This window comes from Vombatus ursinus, unplaced genomic scaffold (assembly GCF_900497805.2).
Source record: "Vombatus ursinus unplaced genomic scaffold, bare-nosed wombat genome assembly UNPS02014778.1, whole genome shotgun sequence".
Taxonomy (NCBI): domain Eukaryota; kingdom Metazoa; phylum Chordata; class Mammalia; order Diprotodontia; family Vombatidae; genus Vombatus; species Vombatus ursinus.
Window position 1 is genome coordinate 55,796,338 of NW_020954556.1, and position 17,136 is coordinate 55,813,473.

The 17,136-nt window shown below is 38.3% G+C and overlaps 1 protein-coding gene across 3 annotated transcripts in view; it reads left to right on the plus strand.

The window, feature by feature from the left end:
- SLC8A1 (solute carrier family 8 member A1) overlaps positions 1–16,200 on the plus strand; it is a 488,864-nt gene extending 472,664 nt beyond the window's left edge. For all 3 annotated transcript variants that reach the window (XM_027865085.1, XM_027865087.1, XM_027865086.1), the window contains one exon: positions 12,999–16,200. In XM_027865085.1, the coding sequence (XP_027720886.1) occupies positions 12,999–13,375 (377 nt within the window). In that variant the 3' untranslated portion in view covers positions 13,376–16,200. The remainder of the gene's footprint in view (positions 1–12,998) is intronic.
- Positions 16,201–17,136: the final 936 nt, after the last annotated feature.

The following is a 17,136-nucleotide window of genomic DNA, read 5'->3' on the forward strand; positions in this document are numbered from 1 at the left end:
CTCAGGACCTCCATAGGACATATGTACCCTACCCTACCCTTCCAGCTAACAATACCTTCCACCAAAGTATATCTTCCTCAGACATCTCCCCACATTCAGGGTGTGTGTGTGTGTGTGTGTGTGTGTGTGTGTGTGTGTGTGTGTGTAATTTCTATACCCAAAGACTACTCATCTAATTATTACATTGAAAAAAATCTGATAAGATAATTCATACTAAGTTGTGACTGACTTATAATGACTTACTACCTCACTCTTCCCATAGATATTTGCATCTTGTCTAGGGGAAATGCCTTAATCAAAAGGAATTTGGGGGGTTTTTGTAGTTAGTTACTACAACATGCTGGTAAGGGGGATATTAGTGAAGAAATGCTACCTCTAGATGCCCTTGAAACCCCTACCAGTGAGAAGCCAGGGGAATTAGTATCTCTACTCCCTGCCCTAGAAATTGAACCTAGAATACTCAGTGCTATGGGTTACAAGGGGAGCTCAGGTACTCAACCAAGATTATTCCTGGAAAGTGGGATGAGATTATGGCTAAAATGACAATCATTACCAGTATATCTGGAAGCATTCATGGGAACACACCACCCTTGCTGCATTACCTCCTCCAGAAGGCAGGGTCATTGCATTATGAATAATTGGCCAACTCTTGTACTCAGAAAAGTCAATTAGACTATTCCCATGGTTAAGGAAGCTGTAGCTCAGCTTTTAGAAAATTCAGACCATCCTTTTTATATACATGGCAGTGAAATTGCAAACTGCAGAATGGGTGAAAAATGACACTGTTTTCCTTAGCTACAGGAAAGTTCTCCATTTTTAGTTGGGCCTCTGCTCATTATTCAATGGGGTGCAATGCATTTTCTTAGTAACTTAGAGCTAAACCATATTTTCTGGTCTTTGCATTACAAATTGCACATCCTTGTGAGAGCCAAAATACAAATAACAAATGAGTTGAGGATTACATATTCTTCTAAGACTATATCTTTAGGGCAAGAATCTTATTAACAAACTTGGATAAACTATTTGCCTGGCCAAGTTGAATCTGCCAAGCTATTTCATCAGCTGAGTTAAATAAAATATAATGTAGATATAAAAGTATAAGTCATCATAATGAAACTATCATCATCTGTCATTGATTTTTGTATTTTCCTTATGTAGTCATCACATGAGATTTAATCCCTCAAAGGAAATGGTTGAGGAAAAAAAGTATATATATATATACACATACACATACACATACATGCATACATAACATGTGTGTATGTATGTCCTTATTCTCTCTGAGGGGCCAGCCCTGTGTCAAATGGGGAAGTAGAAGTGGAGGAAATATCACTTCAATGCCCTGTATACCCTTTTAGTGCCCTCCTATGCCATGCTATAACATTTACCATCTCTGGAGCAGCACCCTTTACTATTCCCAAGCTACCCAAGGCTTATTACTGCCATGGTCTGCTCTTCCTGCATCTACCTATTTGAAATACGTCTATCCTACATCTCATCCAACAAAAGGGTCTCTATAATTTCCCACAAACCCAAAACAATACTTCTGGTAAACTAAGTCAGAGTGGGCCTTTGCTGATCCTATGACCCCCTTTCCCCCACCCCAGCCCCAAGGATCTCATGTGCCTCTCTAGAGACAATGCCTCCATTTTTGTTTAACCCCAAAGGGCGATGCTATTGATGAGAGTTTCAGGTCAGGTCGGAGAAGGCTCTACCCCTAGGCTGGTAGAGAATATATTTGTAGAAGTAGTTCTGCTTTGCTGAGCCTCTCAAACTACAGTGGCTATTATTGTCTAAAAATTAAGCCAGACTACGCCTTTCTTCTTTTGTAACACACTTTGAATTAAAGGTAAGTTATCTCAAATGAGATAATGTTTATAAAGTGCTTAGCACAGTGCCTGGCCTGCAGTAGGTACTTAATAAATGCTTATTCTTTTCTCTTCATTGGTCTAAGTTTCCTCTTGTGTCAGATGAGCAGTTTTGACTAGGTGCTCTCCAAAGTTCCTTCTGCCTTTGAGACTTACATACATGATTCTGTATGACTCTATGCTTTAACTTCTGCCATTACAGAGCTACCTCTATAATGAGTATTTTTTTTTAAGGCAATGAGTATTTTGCAACATTTTCCTTTTGAATTTTAACAAGCTTCTTTTTTTGTTGGAGCATAAATACTCCAAGAAAACAAATACAATCAAAGTTGAGAATATACTTAGTGTGTCCAGCTGAAATATGATTAAGTAATACCTGATAATAAAGATGATACATTTTTGACATCAGTGTCTTGTGACTTACAATGTACTCTATAAGGTGGACTGTGGACTTGAGTTTAAATGAGAGAAGACAATGTGAAAGGAGATAGTGAGGTAGCATAGAGGATCAAGGACTGGACCGGGAGTCAGGAAGACCTCAGTTCAAATCTAGCTGCAGATACTTTACTGAGTTACCTTGGGCAAGTCACTTAATCTCTGTCGGCCTCAGTTTCCTCATCTATAAAATTTAGACGATAATAGCAGCTACCTCCCATGGTTATTGTGAGGCTCAAATGAAATAACATTTGCAAAGTGCTTTGCAAACTTCAAAGAGCTATATGAATGCTAGGTATCATAGTTATTATTAAGCCCTGTGATAAGCTCTTAAGAATCACTAAGTATTTATTAATTGCCTACTAGGTAGCACAGTGGATAGAGTGCTGGGCCTGGAATCAGGAATACCTGAGTTCAAATCTAGCCTCAGACACTCACTTGCTGTGTGACCCTGGGCAAGTCACTTAATTCTGTTTGCCTCAGTTTCCTCATCTGTCAAATGACCTGGAGAAGGAAATGGCAAACCGTTCAAGTGTCTTTGCCAAGAAAACTCCAAGTGGGGTCACAAAAAGTCAGACACAGCTGAACAATTTAAAAACAACAACGTCTCAGGCACTGTGCTGGGGGTGCCGAGGATACAGAAACAAAAATGAAAAAATCCTTGTTCTCAAAGAGCTTACTTATCACAGGGGACAATATTTACAAATATAAGCATGTGCAAAATAAATTCAAAACAAAGACAGGTAATTTTAAGAGGAAGCACCAGCAGTTGGGGTTACCAGGAAAGACCTTGTATAGGAAATGATAACTGAACTGAGCTTTGAAAGGAAAAAAAGTCACTGTCAACATTATCATAAGACCAAGACGACAAATCTATTAGAATCCAGCAGCTTGGCACTCCATTTATAGTGAAAAATCAACAAAATTACAAATAAACTCAATCACTCAACAAGCATTTATTAAGCACTTTCTATTGCCAGATACTGTGCCAAGTATTGGGGATATTTAAAAAAAAAAAGCAGTAACGATCCCCACCCTCAAAGTACACAAAGAAGTTAAATGATTTGCTCAAAGTTTCCAAAGTGAAATTTGAACGTAGGTCTTTCTAACTCCAAGCCTAATGCCCTATGCACTATCCCGTCCTGCCTTTCTTTTGTGACAAGCATACCACTTTGCCGCTCTACTGTTCAAAGAGGCTCTGAGATGAGAGAGACAGGAGACAGTTGTTCTGGAAAGAGCACAAGAAAATTCAGCACAGTAAAGGGCCCTAAAGAAGCCCTCAACAGATATTCTTATGCAAGCAGAAGGGAGTTGGAGAAGCTCCATCTTGGACAAGTGTCTAGGATTCTTTGGAACTGAAGGCCCTATGTTGATAAAAGTTGTTAGCACAAAGTAGGAATAGGGAGTTAGCAGTTGAGTAGTTGGAACTGAATTATCCTGCATTTGGACAAGGAAGGAGAATATTCGAGCTGGACCTTGGCATGTCTGATGACCTTGCTAAATCATGACTCCATGCTGGTCATGTTTAGGAGTGGAGCAGAGTTGTTCTAATTTCAAAGCAAGCATCCAGTTCCTGTTTGGAAAACTGAACTGACATAATCCTTGGCTTGTGCTCTTTCTCTTCTTGCTACTGAAGAGTGAACTTTGATCATTTTCTCTTTTAATTTGAAATTATTATTTTTAATGTGCAGGCTGAGTATCGAGTCACGTTAAAATATTTGTGTACGTGTGTGTGTGTGTGTGTGTGTGTGTGTGTGTGTGGTCTGTGTGTGTACTTTGCATTTGAATTCACTGGGTTCTTCATGTCCCAGTAGTCAGTCTTTAATAAAAATAAAAATTCTAAAATAGCTACTTTTCAGCTGAATCCCCTTTATAGACTTTTCTAGAACCATAGAAATTGTATTCAGTTGCCAAGTGCACATTGCTGATGTCGTGTGTGTGTGTGTGTGTGTGTGTGTGTGTAATCTGTGTGTGTACTTTGCATTTGAATTCACTGGGTTCTTCATGTCCCAGTAGTCAGTCTTTAATGAAAATAAAAATTCTAAAACAGCTGCTTTTCAGCTGAATCCCCTTTATAGACTTTTCTAGAACCATAGAAATTGTATTCAGTTGCCAAGTGCACATTGCTGATGTCATGCAACATGGTGTAATAAAAAGAGGGCTAGCTCTGGAGTTCGTCCAGTCCCACTTCTGACCTTGGACAAGTTTCCCTGGACCTCAGTTTCCAGAAGGATTTGGATTTCAAATCCCTTCTATTGTAAATTTAAATCCATGATGCTATGCATTGATGAAGTGAAGACATAACCAATAAATTTTATGTTTCTGGTCTGTTATTATTTTAAATGTATTCTTCCCCTGGGAGTGTTGTACTATGGAACTTACCCTTCAACTGATGTTTATTTTTTTTCTTATCTTCCTCTGCTCCAGTGTCCTCCACAGTGTTCTCTTCCAGCCCTCCTTTGACCTCCATACGTCTCTGTCTCCCTACGCTCAGTCTTCCAAAATCGTTAATCCAATCAACTCTCTTTTTCCCACTCTCTTCAGGGATCAGTTTTTGTGGTTCAGAATTTGGTCTTGGATCCCCCTTCATGCTTGATCCATTCCTCACCCCACCACCCCCATACATCTCTAATTTATTCAGCACTTTAGCCACAGTAATTCTCTAGATGTTTTAATCCTGTATCTACCTTGTCTATACAAAGTTGCTTGCATGCTGTCTTTCCCATTATACCATGAACTCCTTGGAAGAGGGACTGGTTTTGTTTTGTTGTATTTTGTTTTTACTTTATTTGTATCTCCAGCAGTTAGAATAGTGCCTGACACTTAGTGGGTACTTAATAAATAATTTTTGATGACTAATGTCCACCTTCACGTATGAACCAATGATGTTTGTTAATGAGAGAGTTGAATTCCATAAGCTTCCTTCCCATCACAAATATCTCTGATTTTATAACTCTGTGAGAAATAGGAACTGAAAGTATGATTTTATTAGGATACAAAATTCCTGAATGAGGAAACTCCTTTTACCAGTTGATATTGGCACCTCCTTTGTAACTTAGATCAGAGTTGACTAGAAGCACAGAGAGGTTAAGTGAGTTACCCAGAGTCACAGAGGCAAATACTTCCACATAAAAACAGGCCTGACAAGTCTTTCCTTTAACCTGATGATTCCCATTCCTGGGTATATGTGGCTATTTTCAAGAGTGCTCTGAAATTCTCAAATTAATATTATCTAATTTGTTTTAACTTTTAAAAACTGTGTGTGCCACATAATACTTTTAAGGTTAAAAGGGTCCTAAAATTAAGAGAATCTTCAAAGTATTTCATAGTTCCCCAAAATTTTAGGATCCCTGATGTATCTACAGCCTAAGTTCCCTAGAAGATACCGATTCTCATAGAAACCCTGGGTGTTCTGTCTGTTCTAAAATGGTTGTATCAATTTGCATGCATTTGAGCTTTCTTCTTAGAGCACCTTATTGGGTTCATTTTATCTCACACTATTTCTGAACAGGGTATATGGATTATTCTTAGAGTCAACAGTGGATCAACCATGACAATAGAGAGAAAGAGGAGGGCCAATAACCCCAAATAGCAAGAAATAAAAAAGTCATTTGTAAGTGGCTTTGCAATGCATCAAATGATTTTTTTATTCATTTCAGATTTGTCTTCCTCAATTAGGCTTTACTTAGGCTAAATTTACCCATGGTGCTAATCCATGAGCACATACCACCTGACAACTGGCATAAAGAATATTAAGTGTCAGGGAAAGAAAAAAGAAAGAAAGAAGGAAGAGAGGGAGGGAGGGAGGGACAGAAATAGCCAGCTTGGAGATAAAAACTTAAAAACTTGCTCCAGATAGTCTGTACATTAGATGACTGACCTAAAGGTAACTGGGAACTATCCATTTCACAGATGAGGAAGCTGAGATTAAAGGCCGTTCTATGTGTCCTGGGTAAATCAAGTCAAAAAAGGCAGTGCTTCTCTAAGGAGCATTTAGGCTATCTACACTAATTAGATTCAACAGAATTCAGTGCTCCACTTTTCTTTGACGGTGTAGTCAAAGAGAAATTATTTGCTTGAGATTGTATAGTTAACATAAGGAAAGAATTAGGACTAGAATAGTTATATTAGGATTCCTGGATTAGGTGCTTTACTTCTGGTAACACTGTCTCCCAACTAACAGTCTTTCCTGTTACTGATGGGTGTAAATATGTAGCAATGAAGTAGAAACAGGATATTATTTGTCATTTAACTAATTTCAAGTATGTTATAATTTGTCTTAATTCTTGGGAATAACTAATTATGTCATATTGACAACAAGCATTTTTTATACTATACACATATGGGGAGGAGGAAAAGAGGGAGGCAGGGAGAGGGAGAGTGAAGAAGAGAGAAAGAGGAGGAGAGAAAGAGAGAGAGAGAGGAAGAGAGAGAAAGGATGATAGAGGGGAAGGGAGGGCAAGAGAAAAAGAGAGAAAAAGGGAAGGAGGGAGAAAAAGAGAAAGAGGAGACAGGGACAGTCTGCCAAATTAGGTAGAGAGTTGTTCTTGGAGTCAAGAAGATCTAAGTTCAAGTTTGGCCTGTGACACATACGGCTTCCCTGTTTCCTCTCAAATCAAAGCCCTGAGAAGGTTGTCCATTTTATAATCATGTGTGACCATGGGCATTCCACTCAATTTCTCAGCACATGGGGACAACTCTCTAATACTGTGACTTGCAAATTGTAGATATGAATTGATAAAGGGGGTTCTCCCCTAAACGAGTTTCCTAAAATATGACAACAGGGTTCCAGACTAAAATATACGTATACAGATATTTAATGGCATTTGAAGTAGTATTGATATTCTAAGCAGAACTTATTCTTTCCTGAGACTTTGGGAAACAATTATTCTAAGACTTTTTCCATGGGAAATATTATGTTAGTTCCATTTACCTAGTGGAACAATAGACTGCCCTTCTGGTTATTTGTGTAGGATGGGTTCATCCTTTAATGCATTAGTACAGATGAACATATGGTACATACCCCATTATGCCCTAAGCCACAAAAGAATGACTGGAAGTCATTTTCAGCACTCTCAGTGGGCTACGATTGGAAAAACATTGAAATCCTTGGCAGACCTACTACATGGATTTGGATTTGCATGTGTTTCCACTTTTGTAAAGCAGTGTTTGAGCTGAAGATTTACAAATTGCCTACCATGCAACTCAGATGAATAACATTTGCTCAATTCAAACAAACCAAAGATATGCTTCATTCCAGTGGGAAAAGGTGAGATGCAAGTTAGAAACTGCCAAATGTTAGAGAGTCACAAGGAGGGAAGGGCAAAAAGGTTGGCTTTCTTGTTAACCTAGAGATATAAATGCCTTGTTCAAACTTATATTCCCTAAGAATCATTCAGTCCCAATTATGACACCATGAATGGCTCGATTCCAAAGAATTCAATACATATTCAGTCACCTTCAGGGGAAGAGGAAAGAAGGACACAATAAGGGTGTTTCATAACATTAAAGGCCCTAGTCTCTGGGGGTCCAAAACTTGTTTTCCCTGACCATCAATCCTCCCAAATCCACTAACCCTACTTCTGAGCCATGGAAGTAGGGATGATGGTGTTCCTCTGATTCTCAACTGGCATGGATTTTGTGGTTTTAAATGGAATTTCCTAGTACAGTGCAATTCAATTCAAATGCTATTAGTACTACTACTACTACTACTACTAATAATAATAATAATAATAGCTAGCATTTATTTAGAACTTACTATGTAGCAGGAACTGTGCTACGTGCTTTATAAATGCTATCTCATTTGATCCTCACAACACCCCTGGGAAGTTGGTATTATTAACAGTTGAGGAAACTGAGACAGTCCGAGGTTAAGTGACTTGCCCACGGTCACAGAATTAGTACACATCTAAGGCTAGATTTGAATTCAAGCCTTGCTGACTCCAGGCCCAGCATTCTATTCACTGAACCAGATATGGGTAGAGCACAGTTGTAGGCAGGGAAAATGATAACAAACAATAAAATAATGTCCTTATGACTGACGAGACTTAACAACTAATTAGATATGAGAATGAGGGAGCCTAAAGAATCAAGATTGGCTTGACTTTTACAAACCTCTGTAACTAGAAGAATTGTGATACTCTCAATAGAAACAGGTAAGTTTTCAAGAGGGACAGATTTGGCGATGGGAGAAAACAATGTGTTTCATTTTGGATATGTTGATTTTGAAATGCATATAGGACATCTCGTTGGAGATGCCCAGTATACAATTGGCAGTGCAATATTGGAACTTGAGAGAAATTAGGGCTAGATTTATGTATAGGTTTTAGAGTAATATATATAAATATTAAAGTTGAAACAATAAATGCTGATGAGTTCATTGAAAGAGTAGGTAGAGAGAGAAAAGAAGTGGGTCTAGGTCAAAACCTGGTAAACACTCATAGTTAAGGGGTGGGCATGAATGATGGTTTCTTGAAATAGAATGAGAAGGAGCAGTCAGACTAGTACTAGGAGAATCAAGAGACAGCATCAAAAAGGGTGATTAACAATGTCAAAAACGTCAGAGAGGTCAAGAAGTATAAAACCAGAGAAAGGGCCATGAGTTTTGACAATTAAATATTTATCGGTACCCCTAAAGGATAGATTTGAGGATGAGGCAGAAAATGGAAGGAGAAAGATTGATACAGGGGTGGGGAACCTGCTGCTTTGAGGCTACACGTGGCTTTCTAGGTCCTTTGACAGAACAAATCTTTTTATTAAGGGGATTTGTTCTTTGAAGTTTGGGTTCTGTCAAAGGGCTGCACTTGAAGACCTAGAGGGCCACATATGGCCTCGAGGCTATGGGTTCCCCATCCTGGATTAGGAAGTCATTACAGCGGTCTCCAAGTCCATAAAATCCGACATTCAGGTAGTCGTGATAGAATTAGGAAAGAAGGAGACAGATCTAAGAGACATTACAGAGGTGGAATTTACAGGCCTCAACAACTAACTAGAAATGAGGCACAGTGACATACTGAGTTAGGTGGCTCACTCCAAGGGGAGTATCCAATGTGGAAAAATATCCCAAACACGTGGACCTATAAGATAGGAAGCCAAAAGTCAGGAATGGTCAGTCTAATAAGCAATGCCTGGCTTACTTGGGCCAGGAGCCAATATCAGCTTCAGCCCCATAATATGTGTCTTGTTCATTGACACCTTTCCAGTAGGTTGTATAATCCTGTCTTGACCTGTTAGGTCCCCTATTTCATTTCCTGTCCTTTGAAATTGCTAGCAAAAATTAGATTACTTCTCTGAGGCTACTGGTACTCCTAATGTTCTCTGGTAATTAAGTGCAAGAGAGACAATTATGATTCTTATAGCTTTGTTCTTCCTCCTTGGTCCTCTGTAATTGTTCTATGATAATGACATAATTTGTGCCCCTCAATTATGTGAGAATGACTATACTAAGAAGAAAATATCATTGGGCTAGATTAGAGAATGACTTATTGCTTCTCTTTTCTCATTCCTTCCCTACCCTCCTCCTCCCCACAATGATTTGGGGAACAGCTTTATTCTGACCCCATGGTAAACCTGCTTCAAAGAGAATGAGTTTAATGCCTTGAACTCCATCTGTCATACCCTGCCTGAGGCAGGGCTGATTCATGCTAGTCATTAGCAGGGACAGTGAACCTGGGGCAGTGAAACCCAGACAATGTGAGGGGTTTTTTGAAATAATCCAAAAAAGATAGGCAAATTTGGTCTGCAGTACACAGAGAGCCAAGAAAGGCCAATTGCCCAAGTAGGAATTCAGGACAGGAACATACATTCTATACCAAGAAGCCAGAACACAGGAAGGAGCATGGAATTCACTATTTCCCTCATCCAATCTGATTTTCCTAAGGCCCTGTTTTTTATTGCACCTGGTCATAAGCAAGGTCCACTAGGACCTCTTCTGACTTATCCATCCCTATCACTTTGTACAATCGTACAATTCAGGATAACCTGGAGTAGACAGGAAATGAAGTGATCTCTGAAATATTGAACATTTCCTACCACGTCCCTCACTCAGTTTCTTCGTCTGTAAAACTGAATCATGTAACATGACATTATTCTTAGAAGAGATTCAATAAGCGTTTCAGTGGTTATTAAGTTCCTAATGGGTTCTAGGCAGTTGGGGGATATAAAAATGCAAAGTGACTCAGCCCTGCTCTCAGGAAGTTTACATTCTATGGGAGGTACTTATGGAATGCAGTAGAACAAATAATAATTCACATTTACATAATACTTTAAGGTTTGGAAAGGGCTTTCCTCTCAAGTCTGCGAGGTAGGTAGCAAATTCTTATTATTCCCATTTTACAGGTGATTAAACTGAGGCTCTTAGAGGTTAAGTGATTGGCCCATGTCCATATAACTACTAAGTGTCTGAAGTGGGATTTGAATCCAGATGTTCAGCATTCTTTCCATTTTACCACACTGTCTCTCAAGCAATGAGATAACAGCACAGGAGAGGGCCAGGCAAAGTGCTCTAGGAAAATTGGAGGGGAGAGATAACTAAGAATAGCCAATATTTATGTAACACATTTTTCTGAGTGTTCTGCATATTATTATCTCCTGTACCTAGCTAATATTCATATAATGCCTTAAGGTTGACACAGTGCTTGAAATATATTATCTTATTTGATCTTCTCAACTCTCCTGTGTGGTAAGTGCTATTATTATCATCGCCATTTTATAGATAAGAAAACTAAGGTTAAGAGATAGGTTAAGTGATTCATTCACTAAGCGTCTGAGGCAGAAAAACTGAGATCTTCCTAACTCCAAGTCTAAGGGTCTATCTAGTGTACCACTTACCTATGCACTGCAGGCTGGAGTGTGTGGGAGAGATCACAGAAAGGCTTCATGAGGAAGATGATACATGAAGTGGACCTTTAAGGAAGAAAAGGCTTTTAACAGGGAGAGATGAGGAAGGGGTATAGTCTAAGCATTGGGGACAGCCTTTGTGAATGCACGGAGATAGGAGAGGGCAGGTTGAAATCAGGGAAATGCTAGCAGTGCAAGTATGCTAAAGCATAGAAAACATTAAAAGAAGTCATGTGAATGAAATAAGGCTAGAAAGATAGGTTGATTGGGGGGGACTAGATTGTAAGGAGTTTACTTTTATTTTTTTTGTTGTTGTTGTTCCTGAGAAGCATTAGGAGCTTCTGGATACAGAGAAAGGAGTAGAGGCACTTCAAAATCAATGAAATAACATTTTGGTGAATTGAAAATGAAATAAAATTGAATTTAAAGAGAAAAAAGAAAGTGCCCAGAGTCAGGATTGTCTTGTTTGAAGAATAGCAAAAAGGTCATTGTCACAGGATTGTCCAGTACTTGAGGAGTGTAAAGTGTAAGAATATTGGAAAGGTTGTGGGGAAGAAGAGAATGGGTTATGAAGGGTTTTGAATGACAAAAGAATTTATATTTGATCCTGGAAGTGATAGGGATCCTTATAGTTGATGACAGAAGTCATTGAACTTGGGAAGGACAGAAAGAGCAGAATGAATAGTAGTAAGTCTTGAGAAGGGGATTAAGAGAATTTTGATAATAGTAAGTAGGCAACAACAGATTTTTTTAAAAAATGCATAAGATTATTACGTTCTTCAGCCTATGGCTTACATGTTTGGCACATCACCATTCTCTCCCTAACTGTACTATAAGTCTAACTGGTCATCTCCATGGTGGTTCATCTACATGGTGTTGCATTAGCAGAGACATGGAAACATTGGGCATTCTAGATGTGTCATCATGTAGATGGATTTGAATTCTCCACATTTTAGGAGAATATTGAAGTGGATATTGTGTGATTTGGTGAGGAATCTAAACCAGGGATTCAAACTTCAAGAAAGGATTGAATGAAGTAACCTCTGAGATGCCTTTCAATTGTGAAATCATACCATTCTGTGACTATGAGAATGATCAATGATATCAATGACGTTCTGCCTTCAGAACTTTGCTGTAACAGTTCTGCTCAACTTAGTTACACGACTTAGAACCTTTCCAAGAGGATGGACCCATTCAGTAAAAATAATGATGGTATGATAGCAACTTGCTCTGTGAACCTATACAATCACCCTTGTTGCCCCAATTGTTTTATCTGTAAATGAGATCTCATGGCATAGCACTTTCTAATAATCCAAAATTTGGTCATCTCTTTTATCCCATATGATCTTCACAACAACCCAGTGAGGTAAATAGGTAGGTATTATTTTCTCCATTTTACATGTAGGAAAACTGAGGCCCAGAGTTGTAATCACTTGCCCACGATCCCACAGCTAGCTAATAAGTAGACTTGAATCCATGTTTTCTGGCTTCTGACACAGCTCCCTGTCTATAGCATGCTGCCTAAAAAGAACTTTAAAATCAAACATCTTAGGCATTACATAGAGATTAACAGAACTGATAGGGACATTAGGGGACATCTATTCTAATTTCCTACTTTGACAGATGAAAAAATTGATATCCTGAGAGGTGAACAGAAGTGACTTTTCCAACATCACAATTTAGTTAATGGCAGGTGATTTGAACCTAACCCTCCTTCCTCCTACCCCTGGGCTCTTTTCACCCCTTCATAGTCGATGTTTATAGTCAAAAGTGCATACCTAGAGATACCTACAGCACAACAGACATCATTGGAAAGTACTGGCTCCAAGTTACTGGTTTTCTTCTCTTCCTTTTCAGACACATTTGCAAGCAAAGTTGCAGCCACACAGGACCAATATGCAGATGCCTCCATCGGCAATGTCACCGGCAGCAATGCAGTGAATGTGTTTCTGGGAATTGGTGTGGCCTGGTCCATTGCTGCCATCTACCATGCAGCAAATGGAAAAGAATTTGAGGTCTCCCCTGGCACACTAGCATTTTCAGTCACTCTCTTCACTATTTTTGCTTTCATCAATGTTGGGGTACTGCTGTATCGACGAAGACCGGAAATTGGAGGTGAGCTGGGTGGGCCCCGGACTGCCAAGCTCCTCACATCCTCACTTTTTGTCCTCCTGTGGCTCTTGTACATTTTCTTCTCTTCCCTGGAGGCCTACTGCCACATAAAAGGCTTCTAAAGGAACAATAAGATATAGTAAATTTATATATATAAATATATATATATATAAAGATATATGTATAACGAACAGAGGAAACTGACATTTGTCATGTCCACTTACCTGCTGATGGAATACAGTTTCAAGAGCATACTTTGTACTAGGGCAGAAGTAAGAAACCAACAGAATTCTTATCTCAAGGGGTGCCAACATGTTGAACAAGGCATGGATGCAGGGCCATCTTTGCAACTCTACCTAGAAGGGTGTACTCTTGAGATTGATAGACTACTTTTTTGTTTTTGTTTTTTGTTTTTTTTGTTTTTTTTTTAATGACTGATCTAAGTGCAACATGGGCTTTCAGTTATCGATTAAAATCAACCAGATTACTTTTTTTTCTTTTAAATCAAGCATCTGGGCAAAGGAGGGATATGGAAGTAGAAAAGGGCAGGGGGGACTTCATTACTTTATAACAAAACACCATGCTTATCTTCAGAACTTATGCAGAGGCGAATCTGTTTCCAGGAGGAAGCATGTGAGTATGTACTAAAGGAGGACAGGTAAAGGAATCTGGGTTCATATTATGTCCTAGCCACCCAACAGGGAGGCACTCTGCCTTCCTTATGTTAATGGCTCATTCTTATTCAGCAATTACAAGGATAACCTTTTATGGTTCTCAAGAAAAAAAAATAATAATTTGGTCCTTCTCCCTTAAATTCTTAGCCTGACTACCATTAAAATAGCCCCTAGCTCTCTCCTCCAGTGTCCTTCCCCCACCAAAATCATAACGATTGTTATTGTTATAGCGTTCCAAGAGCACACCATTCTTTTCCATTTGCATATCACTAGCCTCCATCCAAATCATCTGTCCTTCAACAGTTTCTTTGTGGCCCTCACAAGGACTGTCTTGTCAGTTTTACTTTTGGTAACACCCATGCCCTACACAATCTCAGTGCAGTCTTTTCTGAACATTTGCTTCTTCTTCATACTCCTGTTATGGAATGTTGTTCTGATACTTCTTACACTGTGCATGGATTGAAAAAAAGAAAAAAAAAGAAAAAAAAAGAAAAATCTGTATATAGGATAGTATAACAAAAACTGTTATCCCATTCTGCAATGTTGATCAAACATTGAAGACATGAGTGAGAGGTTTTTTTTGGTTTTTGTTTCACCTAATTTGTTTTTATTTAGTGATTTGGTTTGATTATTTTGGGGTAAGGGGAGAATTTTTTTTTCTTTCATGGATCTGCACATCATTTCTAAGAAGCAATAATTAACTGGGAAGTTATAGCTATTGTTGGTGAGCCACCAAGCAAATCTCAAAGCATATGTAGATCATCATCAGTCTGTATGAAACTCAGAACCAAGCATGTAAAAAAATCACTAAATTACTTTGATGAGAGAGACAATATATAGATCAACATGTGAGTGAGATGTACCTAGGCTTTGAAAACGTATAGTTTTTCCAATAGTATTTATTTCACATTCTTTCTGTCTGGCACAGATGGCAGATAATACTGAAGGGAGGGAGCAAGTTCCGTTTGGAGTTTAGTTTTGGCTTTTGGGTTTTGTTTTGTTTTTTAATTTTTTTGAGAGGCTAAGTTAAGCTCTTCTCTTACCATGTATACCACTCTGTACCTACAGTCCCTGGTCAAGCAATAAGGTAAAAGTGACCAATGAGCCTTTTAAAGGGTACTTCCTTTATATCTCACTTAAGATCCAAATAACTCGAGAGGTTTTAGCCCTTTAAATGGAATAATTCTTTTAGTTTCAAAGAACTTAGGGCAGAAAGTGATGTTTTCATGATGAGTGGATGACCTTGACTTTGCATCACTGATGGTTTTGCATAAAGAGAGATCCTAGGCTTAGGAAATTACTGGCCATTTGCATCAATCCCAAAGTATTAAGATAATAAACCCTGAATGTATATTTGTTAAACTTTTCCCCCTCATCCTCGTTCTTGTCAAAATGATGTAAAAGTAAAAGTTAAAAAAAAAAACCCTCACAGAGACAATTCTAACTTGAGGTTACCTAGATGATGAAAGGAAGAAAAAATCATGGCCCAAATTAAAGGAACAATAATTTGGTCTAATTTTAAAAAAATGTCAAGAGCAATTCTTTAGAAATGCCTCCCGACTAGACCTCCTTTTCTGGCTTAAAATGGAGTCATGAGTTTAGAATAACTCCTTATTTATACCTTGCTGAATCTGGCAATCAGTCTATCAGTTAACAAGCATTTATTAAACACTTACTATATGCCAGGGACTTAAACCAAGAGTATGACAGAATAGTATGCAAGTGTAGATTCATGTTGGAGATTCAAAGTAATGAGATGATCCAGTTCTCAGTTTTTATGGGCAGGACCAGGCAGCAGTCTCCCCTGCACCCTTCTGTCCTCCTTATCAATCAGAGACCTATTCCTGGTACATGACAATCAGCAGTAAACTCAAAGGCAGCTGCCTAAATAGAAACTGTCAAGTAATGATAATCCATATATGTGAGCTGTGTAATCAGTTAAAGAGTCTTTGCACACCTTTTTAGCCATATTTGGAATGATCACATCCCCACAGAGGATTTTCACACACACAAAAAAAATAATGAAATCTATGTCAATTTCATTTTCAAAGAGGTGAAGTGTTTTGTTTTGGGGTTTTCTGGGTTTTTTGTTTGGTGAGTTTTTTTCTTCCTTTTTGTTTCAGTAGGGAAAACATCAACACAAGAATCTGGTTGTTCAAGGTTCTTATTAATTATTATTATTATATTTGTGTAAAGTTATTTCATTTAGTTTGTTTGATTCTTTCATTTTGTGTGTATTGTGCACAGATTTAGGAAGAGAATGTTCTTCCTTATAAATGGTACACATCATTGACACAGACAAATAAAGTTTCTAATTGTTTCTGATTTAACTGGTAGTGACAAAGCATGTTCTGTATCAAATGCTTGTTCTCTTATCATTGTCATCTAGTTCTTCCTTTTTTTATTTTTTTTTTTAAGATTTAAAGAAACCAAAAAAAACTGAGAAAATGGTATTATGCAAATGATGGAAAATAGATTCTCAAGGTTTAGTCTCTCCTAAATGACAGCCATTGGGTTGTTCAATTTCTAATGCCCTAAGAAAGCCCCCTTGGATATCAGAGTAATAGCTTGGTGGGTTTCATAAGGGAAGTTTCAGTCCTGAGCAAAATGAAGAGAAGATTTAATAATTTGACATTGTTCCATTTTAATATTTGTTTTTCTCATTCTATTTATCATCCTACTATAAGCCACATTCTGTCTACAGCCAGCAATGGCATCTGCGGTTCTCTGGTCAATATTCAGAGTGTTATCTCAAGTCAATCAGGCCCAATTTGGCTGATGGGAGACTTTACATCTCAAAGTATCCCCAAGGACATTTGAATGCATAGAACCTTTAACATCATGCATTATATTGCCCTTAATTCCACAAACTCAGCTGCTTAGAAGGAATGATTCTTGACAAGTGAGTAGTACAAAGACAGTTGTCTTGACTCTGTACCTGTTACTGTCAGAAAGTTGGGAAACTTGGAACAAGATGAGAAATAGTGAGAGTTAGTATCAGATTTCTTTAATCATTGCTGGTAACCATTAAACTAGCACTTTATATTTGTAACCTTTTTCCAGTTCTCTTATTGGGCATTTTCCATGGCAATGTCCTGCTGCTGTTCACATGTATCACATTCATTTTCCAGGTGATGGAAATAATGCATGATTTCAGAACTTGAAAGAGTTAAAGAAAATGGCATGTCCATCTCCTATATCCTCAATCT